The sequence below is a fragment of the Oncorhynchus mykiss genome, chromosome 10, assembly GCF_057628025.1.
Source record: "Oncorhynchus mykiss isolate SJ-2025 chromosome 10, ASM5762802v1, whole genome shotgun sequence".
In the NCBI taxonomy this organism is placed as follows: Eukaryota; Metazoa; Chordata; class Actinopteri; order Salmoniformes; family Salmonidae; genus Oncorhynchus; species Oncorhynchus mykiss.
Window position 1 is genome coordinate 28,612,424 of NC_143031.1, and position 12,471 is coordinate 28,624,894.

The following is a 12,471-nucleotide window of genomic DNA, read 5'->3' on the forward strand; positions in this document are numbered from 1 at the left end:
AAAGAGACTTAGTTAGACCCCCATTTCTGTAAGAGGCTATAGCTACTGTTCGAAATCAATTATTTTTCATCTCCCTGGTCTTTGTCAGGTGCTGGTTTGACGAGTCATTCCATGTCGGTGCCGGGCCTGGTCAGATCAGCATTTAGTGCTGACTGCTGACGTTCTATACGGCGCTAGGACCCAGCAGTGTTTTTTAGAGGCCTGTGAATTTTTCGCACTAGGACCACGCAGTTTGTGGGGCTGTAGCGCTGCACTGTCTTTGTTCCTCCACTCAGAATCTCTCCCCCTCTCACTTTCTACTCCGCAGTGTCTCTCTCCCTCTCATTCTCTATACTCTCCTTTACTTCCATTACAGTATTACACCGGTCTGGATGATTGCAGAGACAGCAACATGGCTGTGAATCTCGGCAAGAACAGACTGGCCCTTCTAACAGCCTACCAGGATGTTATCAACGAGACCTCGTCCACTGACTGGTAGGTCAATTGAACTTCCCTTATCTATCATGGCTCATCGGCATTAAGTGTTTTTATCGTTGAGTGTGTGTGTGTGTGTGTGTGTGTGTGTGTGTGTGTGTGTGTGTGTGTGAGGATGCGGATGGATGCACAGGACGGGATATGCACATCCCCCCATGCAGTACCGCCTGCAGGCTGTTTTTTGTGATAGGCTACGCAGCATCCCCCTGGTCTTTTACATGAGGAACAGGATGGGGAGAAATACCGAAGTAAGCCTACAAATTAAAGTTCAAAAAGCACTGTGGCAAAAATCGCAGGGAAATCATAGTTGATACTATAGGCTAGTATGTAACTATCCATGATGCGGGATGATCTACTCATAAATGCATAAAATGTAACGGTTCCATTCCAAAGCTGTCAGAAGCAGGGTGTTCAGCCCATAGGGCGATTTTTTTTCATACAATAAAATCCCACTTGTTTAAAGTGCTGAAATGTGCGGCTGTTCACAGCAGACCAACTGACACAGCGGTCACTGGCTGCTCCTAGTCCAGAAAAACAGCAGGCAATGTGCGCATTGATCAAATATTGAGAAAGAAGAAGGGTGATTCATTGTTTGCTCAGAGCGAGTTTTTACTTTGGACCACCGACCACTGTGTTTCTGTCTGTCATAGACAGACGTAGTGGGGAGCCCCGGAAAAGCTTTGAATATTGAGAGAATGTACGTACGTTTCCCCCTTTGCAATAGCATACCGCTCGTTTCCCTAATTTTAAATAAAAACATTTACATGTAGCGTTCTCGCATCCCGACTAGCGAGGGCTGAGATGATATGGGCGAGGCGAGTAGTGTCAGTCTAAAAACCCTCAATGTGACCGGCCTTGTTCTCTTCTGCTCCCTCTTCTCTCTTCCTCCCATTATACGCGATGTAACTGCTGTTTTGGCCTGTTGGGAGGGGAAAAGTTGCAAATGTGATGGTCCCATTCGAGTTATCCATACATTCCATCGGGCCTTGTGTCAATGTGGAGGCGTTTCTCTTCCCTTTGTGTGGAAATGGATACACATGGTCAGTGGAATATCTGTTCACCTACAAAACCAGCTGGCCTTAACAGAGAGAGTGAGACATTCTGAAAGGTTGCATCCATTGAAGTCCACTGATGATCACTTCTCTCTTTTGAAGATGGATAGGCCTTTGACTCTATGCTAAACAGCTTAAATTATCATATTTTTCCAACTAAAGATAACCAATTGCTATCTTTCAAGACAAATATTTTTAGAGCATGTGTTATCCTTTGGAGTTTATCTCTATAGCCTTATAGGCCTATAGAGTTGATCTGATTGAATCATCTACAACATCACTATTGTAATGTCTCTTTAATAATAAAAGATGCCACAAGCCAAGAAACAATATATTTTATCAGTCTGCCACCATTGTTTTGTATATTTTTCAATACAGATGTAGCCTTTTATTGTTGCCTAAATGGCAGTATCTGCATGTTTTGACTGGGCTTCAGTAGTCTGCCTGTTGGATTGCCCATGCCCTGTAGAGCCCCACTAACCCCCATTTCAGCCTGTGTCTGCTTGGAACAGGTTCACAAAAGCCCACAAAATGGATGCAAAGCAAAGTGAGATTTTCTTGTACATAGAAATGACATATCCTAAATTAAGATTCTATGAAGATACAGCTTGTATGTGTGATGGTGAGACGTGTTACCATGCTGTTTTATTATAATCGTGTTGTAAACATTATATTGTTAAATGATAGAAGGCTAACCTAGTCTTTTGAGAGGAGGCATCCTCCCTCAACCTGCCTGTTAGCTAGTAGCCACACTACTAGAGAAATTCCTACCTGTAGTTGAATATCACTCTCTGCTTTTTGTTCAAGTGGGTTGCACCCATATAATTGACAAAGGTTAATATTTCCTTAGGCTGTGTTTAAATGTTGCAAGGGCCCATTTTATTTGCCTATTTATCAGATTATAGCAAAGAATAGCTTGATAATGCAAAGGGCCTCAGGCTTTCCCCCATTACTCACACTTGAACGGAGCTGAACAAAGACAAGGCTTTCAACAATCTCTGACCCTAAACAACCTCAATCTTCCCCCTCTTTCCCTGTCCATATAATACCTCATCATCTATAACATCATGGCTGCCTTGCCCCGACACACAAGTGTGCATGAACACACTTACACACACGCGCTGGCACTTTTTTAAATTAGCATTTTAATCATGTAGCATACGCTCTTATCCAGAGCGACTTACAGTAGTGAGTGCATACATTTTCCTACTTCTTCGTACTGGTCCCCTGTGGTGCCATGCTCTACCCACTGACCCACACACCCAAACACACACACACACACACACACACACACACATACCGCAAATGTATCATACCCCTTCATACCCCCTCAAAAATATGAGCCCTTTTCATGGGCCCTCAATGCCTCTAACACACAGGTGTATTTCCCCTAATGGTGGATAAGTGGTGGATTCATTGTGGGCTTTCTGTTCACATAACTGACCTTCCTTCTTCACTGAGCACCGCTGTCCTTGTCATGCATTTTTCAGGACTTTTTGTGGAGTAAAAATGTATTCCCATTCAAATTCCTATTTTCCCTAACCCCTAACCCTAAACCTAACTTTAAGCCTAACCTTAACCCCTAAACCTAACCCTAACTCATAATTCTACACCTAACCTGAACCCTAAACCTAACCCTTAAGCCTAAAATAGCATTTGAACATATTCAGGACATTAAAAATGTCCAGACTTTTCTAAAAAAAATAATCCTACCTTGTCAGGACATTGCGATCCTGTTAAGGTAGGAAAATATGTACACACACGCGCGCATGTGTGCGCACACACACACAAGGTGATGGCACGACAATGGGCCTCAGGTCATCGTCATGGTGTCTCTGTGCATTCAAATTGCCATTGATAAAATACAATTGTGTTAGTTGTCCGTAGCTTATTCCTGCCCATACCATAACCCCACCGCCACCATGGGCCACTCTGTTCACAAAATTTACATCAGCGATCCGCTGGCCCACGCAACGCCCTGCACTCTGTCTGCCATCTGCCCAGTACAGTTGAAACTGGGATTCATCCATGAAGAGCACACTTCTCCAACGGGCCAGTGGCCATCGAAGGTGAGCATTTGTCCACTGAAGTAAGTTACGACGCCAAACTGCAGTCAGGTCAAGACCCTGGTGAGGATGACGAGCACGCAGATGAGCTTCCCTGAGATGGTTTCTGACAGGACTGTATGTGCAGAAATTATTTTGTTGTGCAAACCCACACTTTCATCAGTTGTCCAGGTGGCTGGTCTCAGACGATCCCGCAGGTGAAGAAGCCGGATGTGCAGGTGCTGACGTGGTAACAGGTGGTCTGCGGTTGTGAAGCCGGTTGGACTTACTGCTGCATTCTCTAAAACAATGTTGGAAGTGGCTTATGGTGGAGAAATTCAACATTTAACTCTCTGGCAACAGCTTTGGTGGATATTCCTGCAGTCAGCATGCCAGTTGCACTCTCCCTCAAAACTTGAGACATCTGTGGCATTGAGTTGTGTGACAAAGTTGCACATTTTAGAGTGGCCTTTTATTGTCCTCAGCACAACGTGCACCTGTGTAATGATCATGCTGTATAATCAGTTACTTGATATGCCACACCTGGCAAAGGAAAAAAATGCTCACTAACAGGAAGGCAAATACCTCATACAGGGTGAGAAGACACTACCTGTCTGATCATGGCATGATGAGACATTTCTCAAAACGGTTCAGAAAAGGCAGTCAAAGCCAGTAATAACTATTGCAGAAAGAATCCAGGTGGATGATGAATTATATTATAGTGTCCTTCGATTCAACGAGGGCCAGCCAGTGACAGTTATGGCTAGAGCCTAGAGGACTCTTGAGAGGCTCTTTGCAAGAGAAAATTAAGGCTTTTTGAACTCCACCATGAAGATGTGACGCACAACGAGCCAAAATGTCACAAGGGTTATCCAATATCAAACACACAGACATCTGGAATGTTCCATGTAGAGCGGTGGCTGCTGCTGATTCACCGGGAGCTATGGATTTGACCCTTTGACCCCTAGCCCTCTCAGTCATTACCTGACATGTTTCCTATTGGTCCTGATGATCTGTTCCTTTACCCATCAGGCTGCATTGATTGGGTTATCAACTACAGACAGAGAGGGCAGGTCAAAGGCAATCCTTTTACTTGGATTAGATAGGTCCTGGTTGGTTGCTTCAGCAGAAAGGCTTTGTTAAAAGTGTAATATCTTAGTATCTGAAGACAGAAATATAAACTATTTTCTGTCCTTTGCAATCAGTTGTCCATTTTTTTAAGAACAATGTTCTTCTAATTTGCTCAGTCAGATTTGTTTTGCTCTCCGTCTGTCATCACCGGTATAGGTCATATTCTGAACAGGAAGGAATGTTTTAGTTCTCAGACAGACAGCCAGACTCCTCTCTGTCCAATCAGCAGCAGGTTTGGCCCCTGACTTCCTGTCTGTCTCAGGGGAGAGGATTCTCCTGGAAGTCATCAGTGTGTCAGTCACCTGGTTGCATGGCCACCTCTGGCTGCTAGCCCGCTAAAAGCTATCCCACTATGCTCCATCCATACAATAACAAAATGTGCAATAAATCTCAAATTTGTCGTAGATAGTTTTTCATTTTACCCCGTATTTTCAGTTATTTCAGTTAGGCTACATAAATCAGGATTATTGTGCACTTCAAAGGTACAACATGAGTTAAGGTGTCAATCTTTGTGTTTCTGTGTCTCGACTGTTATTGACTTTGTTGCAATGCTACTTCAATGCAATGCTATTGCCTCCTCCTCCCACTCCTACTCAAGTGGCGCAGTGGTCTGCATCTCAGTGCTAGAGGCGTCACTACAGACCCTGGTTCGATTCCAGGCTGTATCGCAACCGGCCGTGATTGGGAGTCCCATAGGGTGGTGCACAATTGGCCTAGCGTCATCCGGGTTTGGCCGGGGTAGGACGTCATTGTAAATAAGAATTTGTTCTTAATGAACTTGTCTAGTTAAATAAAGGTTCAATAAAATAAATAAAAAATGCCCATCCCCCCTCCAAGTCAACCAGACATGGTTCTGGCGACATCCCTGGGGACAACACACATACAACACACATGCAAACACACAGATAGAGAAAGAGAGGTATAGCTACAACTGTATAGGGTTCTTTTACACTCTTTTACACTCTTGTGCCATGGGAACCAATTTAAGCCACACACACACTGTAAATTGGTCTGGTGGTCTGGGAAAAGGCAGGAAGAGCTCACGTGGTTGAATTGGCCTCATTCATGTAATTAGCAAGAAAAATCCACAAGTTGTTCATTTTAAATTCAATAACGTTATTATGCAAGAATTCTGTTCTGGTCCAAGTGTTCTGGAGTTTCGAGTTGACTATGAGAGCACTGTACTACAATAAATGCTATATAACCCTCCAGTTAAGACAAAATGTCTAAATTTGGTTTGGGAAATCATTTGCACTCCACTTGCACTTTCATGCCATGGGGATGAAGATTCAATTGGGTAGAAAAGAAAAGCCATGCAGTCATTCCACAGAACAGCTGTCTAACAATAAGTCGCACAACTAGACCTAACATGCTGACCAGACCGCGAGCGTCGCAAAATAAATGTAGAAATCCATGTTATTCAATTATTGCACCCACACTGCTCGCGCACGCCAACGAGCGTCTGCGATGCCAAGGGCTAAAATAGAACTCCTTTCTATTTCTGACGCAGATTGCGCTGAAAGTCCTGCCTCTCCCATCTCCTCATTAATTGTCGGGAGTAGAGGACCTTGTGCATTTCAGGTAAAATAACAACTCAATGTTTATATCCCAGAACAAATTAGCTAGCAAGTGCAAGCTAACTAGCTAAATTGCCATACATGTTTAATGCTTTTTGACCTGCCCCCAAATTAATGTCATTGGTTCAGTTTGTTTTGATATTTTAACCTGCATTTCGTAATCGCGTTTGGTGTAGGGGGACAAAATAAATTGATGCACGTGCGCAGCCTGTTTGGATTCCGTGTAAGGCTGTCTACTCCGTCATTTTCCATGCTAGATAACTTATTTTAAGGTGATCAGCACACATAAAATGATGGATTGGATACTGTCTGCCTGAAGTCATAGATGAGTTTCCTACTTTTTCATGGTCTTGCGTTTTGACTGCTCCAAGATCGCAAAGACAAAACAGTATAAAAACATTCATCTAGCTCTGCAAATGGAGGACAGAAAAGTTTTCATTGGCCCTTGGCAGAGCTGAAACTTCCCTATGAGAAAGAAGTTATCCTTTGTTTATGGAGCCCAAAGCTAGAAAGTAGACCTTGAAAAGACGGTTTTGGTTTGCTCAGCTCCTTCAACCAGTCAGTCAGTCAGTCGAATCACAAAGGAAGTCAGAGAAACACCAGCCGAGATTGGAAACTCTACTGTTTGCTCTCTGCTGCCAAGAAATGACCTGGAAACCAGCGAGGGCAGTAAGAATCTGGAAAGTCCTGTGACCGATAGGCAAGTCACTTAGAAAAACACACCGTTTTGAAGCAATTTTTTTGTGTAAAATCCAAAGCCATTGAATTACTAGTCTCATTCATTCACTCAGACCTCCTCACTCCTGGATTCACTCGGCTCTTGATCGCTCTCCAAGCCGGCCTCTGATTACTGGTATTGACCAAATCACAAGCATGACAACCTCCCCAAACTAAGTTCGGACTCCATTGGCTTTAATACCACTGAGTGATGTGCTATTTGGAGAGGTCCTATGTGGTAGAGGCACAATGCCTTACCAACTAAACATAGACTTGATTTGGAATTCAATGCAAAACAAAATCCTGATACTGTTCTTCTTCATTCCCCCTTTCCATTCTGACCTTGAGTCTAATTTATTTTAGTCTAGTATTTTACAGATGGTGGCCATGAAGTTCGTTTCTACATACAATCTGTAAGTGTTTGTCCCTGTGTGTTGTTTTAATGACTTCTACAGCCCAGTATGTTGCATTGAAACAGATCCTCTTCAGGGAGTCTCTAGCAAAGAATCATAGTCATAGCAAATATTCCTCTCCTCGCTCCTCCACATCACATTCCCTCGTTTACCTCTGGACCCTAGGAGAGGACAGAGAAAGGAATCCTCACTGTGGAAATGGATGCCTGTATAATAAGTCAAATAATTCCTTCCCTTCTTTCAGAACAACACCGTGACGAAAATGCTGATTATTTGGCACTTGGGTATACTGTCAGTTAGCAGATCAGCGTCAGACACAGACCAGAGTGTGTGAGACAGTAACAATAATCCTGTCATTGTATTGTGTGTTTTGGCATAGCCTCAGTTGTAGGAACTGGACTGTTATTCTGTCTGGAGCTCAGCCTTCTGCTACTTATTGTGATTATGAACATGTCACAGGGCTTGACAATCCTTCAGAATGGGTTTATGAGTGACCTTTGAACATTTAGCAGGTTTCTTATGCCCTTTACAGACAGACTTTACGGTATGTTGCCTTTAAAAGAAATCAGGCATGTTTTTTAGAGCCCAATTCATACAGTCCCATTTTTACCACATTCTTGCCAGTTTAAGCCTTTTATATTTCCTGTGCAGATGCCGACAAATTTAGGAGTGGGAGTAGACATGGGCCGATGTGGGTGGACATGCATTTTAATAAACCCATTGAATATACACCATCACAAAGAAATCAATTTTTAATTTGTTTTAGGCAGGCCCTAAGAAACATTTGAAAACACTTTGAAAATGTATTTTCCAAATAATAGAATGGCAGATGTAGATTTGAATTATGTTACTGGTTTTGCAGCATATATGCTACATGTGTAACGGATGTGAAACGGCTAGCTTAGTTAGCGGTGGTGCGCGCTAAATAGCGCTTCAATCGGTGACGTCACTTGCTCTGAGACCTTGAAGTAGTAGTTCCCCTTGCTCTGCAAGGGCCGCGGCTTTTGTGGAGCGATGGGTAACGATGCTTTGTGGGTGACTGTTGTTGATGTGTGCAGAGGGTCCCTGGTTCGCGCCCGGGTATGGGCGAGGGGACGGTCTAAACTTAAAGAGATGACTCAAGTAGCGAAGTAAACTATAAAAATGGACGTTACACACGGCGTATCACATTTAACAAACCAAACATTCAAAAACCGTTATAGAAGGTAAAGTAAACCGATCCGTGCATCAATACCAGTGTATCATAAAATACTGTATACCGCCCAGCCCTAGGATGAATTGACAGGCCTTGCAAAGTTTAGAACCGGCGCAAGAGCTTAAGAGCGTAGTGCGAGCCAATGCCCCCTCAGCATTACGGCTACATTTCATACTAAGCTGTAGGCAGAACTTTACCGCAATCATGACTAGGTCGGTTGGCGGAAATAAAAGTGGAGGCTTTGTCGCCTGCAGTACCTTTCATATATAAGAAAAGTCTGAAAAAGGTTGTTGGGATGCTAGTTGGCATAAAGACGTCTTGGTTTGAAAGGTGTATTAGTATGTTAGTATCTGATAATAAATGCACAGTTTTGTCCCAAAGGAAAGTATACAAAGGATTCTGGTCCCCTCTAAAGTGTTCAAATAAACACTATTTGCTTTCAGCATCAACGGGACCTTTCATCTTGCTGTGGGAAATGTTAGGCTAACCGTTTGCGCCAGCTAGCATTACACGTCCCAAATGGAATTCCTCCTCTCAAGCATCTTGTGTGCGGAACACAGCAGCAGCTACAGTAGCAGCAGTCGGCTCAGTTGCCCATTAAAGCACATCTGGCAGTGCCTGCTCTCTCGCTTCAGGCAGCCGTGGCTATTTCTGATTCTAACAGGCTTTAGCATAAATAGTGTGCTAAAGCCTGTTAGCAAGCTAGCATCTCTTTCCAACACCAGCCCAGCATGCTAGCTCTCTCTCTGACACATGGGAACAAAGATAGACGTGTCCAGGTCAGGCCTGAGTGCCTACAGATGATGCCACAGATGATGCCACTGCTAACAAGCCACTGAGGATTATGGGTGCAGGAGTTGGGCGCAGCTTAGAGGGAGAGGTTCGCTAGCTAACACCGTCCCCCACTCTGATTCAGTTCCTACACTTCATACCAACCATTCTTCAGTGCCTTCATCCCCCTTCACCCATGACCCTCCACCCAATCCACCCCCAATGACCCTACTCTGCTTCAACCCCTTGTGAGTTCATCTTCCCCCCAGCCCCTTACAACCACTACTGATGTCCCCATCCTGCTTTAGTTCCTACCCCCCCACCCCTACCCTCAGGACTGGGATTCAGTTGGACTTGATCATCAGCTGTGTGGAAGTAATCGGCCCGCTAATCCCCCAACATTAAACAGCATATCTCCAACTTTAAACATCTAGGTAAGTCTGGCTGTGCCAGTAGTTTTGGTGATAACAAAAACAGACAGCAGCGTGGTCTTATCAGAGAGCTGCTTCCCCTGCCTGACAAAAGTACAGCAGGCCTCGCTCCAGGCCTCAGAGTGGCCATGCTGAGTTGAATTTATGAAAAATAGCATCTGATGAAATATGAACAAAAAGGCTTTATTTAGGCCTTTGAGAAAAATACTACAAGGTGGTGAAACCAAAGCAGAAGACTGGCCTTTGTGTACTTTGTTTGGCGGCGGTTTGAAGTGTGTGTGTAATGCTGTTTGATCTGTGTGTGTTTCCGTGTCCTCTCATGCTGTTTCAGGTGGATTCCACTGCTCACTCTCTATCCCAATGGGACTTCCTATGAGGAAACACTCCTTCTAAAATAGGTCCGGCAGCTAAAAGCTTACCCCAGGTGGTGGCTCTGGCAGTCTCTGTGTTACTATGCTATTTGTCTCCAGCCCTGTTTCTCCTGGCACTACTCCTTCCCTCCTGCATATCTTTCCTTCAGAAAGGAAGAACGTAAGACTGCTTAGCAGTACCATGGCGGAAGGCTATCCATTCAAGGCTTGGCCCTTTCTACTCTTTACTGTAACAACTATTTCCTGTGTTCAGTTTAGTTTCAGGGTCTTTGTCTGTGCTCTAGGCTTGGGCGGTATACCATATATACTGTATACCAGGGTCTTTGTCTGTGCTCTAGGCTTGGGCGGTATACCATATATACTGTATAGCAGGGTATTTGTCTGTGCTCTAGGCTTGGGCGGTATACCATATATACTGTATACCAGGGTCTTTGTCTGTGCTCTAGGCTTGGGCGGTATACCATATATACTGTATACCAGGGTCTTTGTCTGTGCTCTAGGCTTGGACGGTATACCATATATACTGTATACCAGGGTCTTTGTCTGTGCTCTAGGCTTGGGCGGTATACCATATATACTGTATACCAGGGTCTTTGTCTGTGCTCTAGGCTTGGGCGGTATACCATATATACTGTATACCAGGGTCTTTGTCTGTGCTCTAGGCTTGGGCGGTATACCATATATACTGTATACCAGGGTCTTTGTCTGTGCTCTAGGCTTGGGCGGTATACCATATATACTGTATACCAGGGTCTTTGTCTGTGCTCTAGGCTTGGGCGGTATACCATATATACTGTATACCAGGGTCTTTGGAAATAGCCACCGGATGGTTTTTTAATACCGTCAATACCATTGAGACTATTTGTTTGACGTTTTTCAATAAATGTGTGTAGCTACTTTAAGTACATACTTGCAGTCAACTTGTGCAATACGTTAGGAGATGAAGCAGATTGCGTTCTTCATTTCACACATCACATTATTTTACATTTTGAAACTTACTGTGGTTCCCCAGAACAGTTGAGCCAGTCACGTGTTTGTTTGTAAATAGCACAACAGGAGAAGGCGGGAGCAGGTGAGTCCAGCAGTGGAGCCTATTGACAGGGGTTGTGCTTTATATTGAAAGTCAAGTGTTTTTTTGGTTCAATAGAGTGATCAGGAATGTGCAACTAATGTTTTCCTTCACATAAATACATTAGTGCAACACATTTGGCAGAAAATATCTTTGCTATTTGGCTGTCAGCCACACATTTAAATGTGTTCACAATGAAAAAGCAATGTCTTTTTTTGCAAAAACGATGCATGGCCATCATATATATGTCTAATGTTTATCATAGAACAAATGCAGCCAGCTACATTTCCTACTGTTTTGTTAAAGCTAATCTTCCATTTTACCTGAGAAAAGAAGGCTGGCTACACCGAGAAAACTAGCTACACATCAGTCGGAGCGTTGTATGCTGATGTGAATTCTCATCTGAGTGGAGAAGTGCAACTGAAGCACAACAATTGTGTGATGCCGTGCAGAAATGACAGAAGAAGCATTTTAGATCTGCGTTTTGGAATTTCTTATGCGTTTTAATCTTTTTTTCCTGCGTGAAAAGCGCATAATTCTGAGTTAACCCGAGCCATACGTTTAACTTGCTAGTTATCTAAGTAAGGTTAAGTGGCTGAATTAATAAGGTGATGGGGTATCATATTGTGTTAGCTTTGAGAAGTCAAAGCCCTTTGGATGAGTTATTTGTACAGTAATGGCTGTTGATTGTGTTTTCTCCTCCATTCTCGGCCCGTCTGCTCCTCCCCGTCTGCTCCTCCCCGTCTTCTACGAGCAGAGCATGCAGGGTCCATGCTATCTGGGATCCTTGGGACGTCCCTCCCCAATTGACATTGACATTTGAAAATGGTTGGTAAGGGCTAGGACCCCATATAGCACTAACCAAACAGGCAGGCCCGTTGCCCTAGAAAATCCAGACTCCACACAGACACAGCATGTACTGTAGGCCTACACATGCTGCTCCAGTGCCATTTTTTGTTTTTAATTTAACCTTAATTTAACTAGGCAAGTCAGTTAAGAACAAATTATTATTTACCATGACGGACTACCTCGGCCAAACCCGGGCCAATTGTGCGCTGCCCTATGGGACTCCCAATCACGTGGAGCTGCACTAGAACAAAGCAATCCCATCTCCAAGCAACTTAAAGAACACAATCAAAGCTGAATTATTCATTTAAATCACGACGGTTATGCTCACTAGCCTGAAGTGAATAATTTATTCTGCGTTTATATGGTTTGCCACAAA

At 43.8% G+C, this 12,471-nt stretch overlaps 1 protein-coding gene across 4 annotated transcripts in view; it reads left to right on the top strand.

The window, feature by feature from the left end:
• The first annotated feature begins 201 nt into the window (after nt 1-201).
• Nucleotides 202-12,471, top strand: part of dbn1 (drebrin 1) — a 122,315-nt gene continuing 110,045 nt past the window's right edge. For 2 of the 4 annotated variants that reach the window (XM_036990019.2, XM_090186303.1), the window contains exon 1: nt 202-474. In XM_036990019.2, the coding sequence (XP_036845914.1) occupies nt 392-474 (83 nt within the window). In that variant the 5' untranslated portion in view covers nt 202-391. The remainder of the gene's footprint in view (nt 475-12,471) is intronic. The other 2 variants (XM_036990020.2, XM_036990018.2) reach the window with 2 other exon arrangements.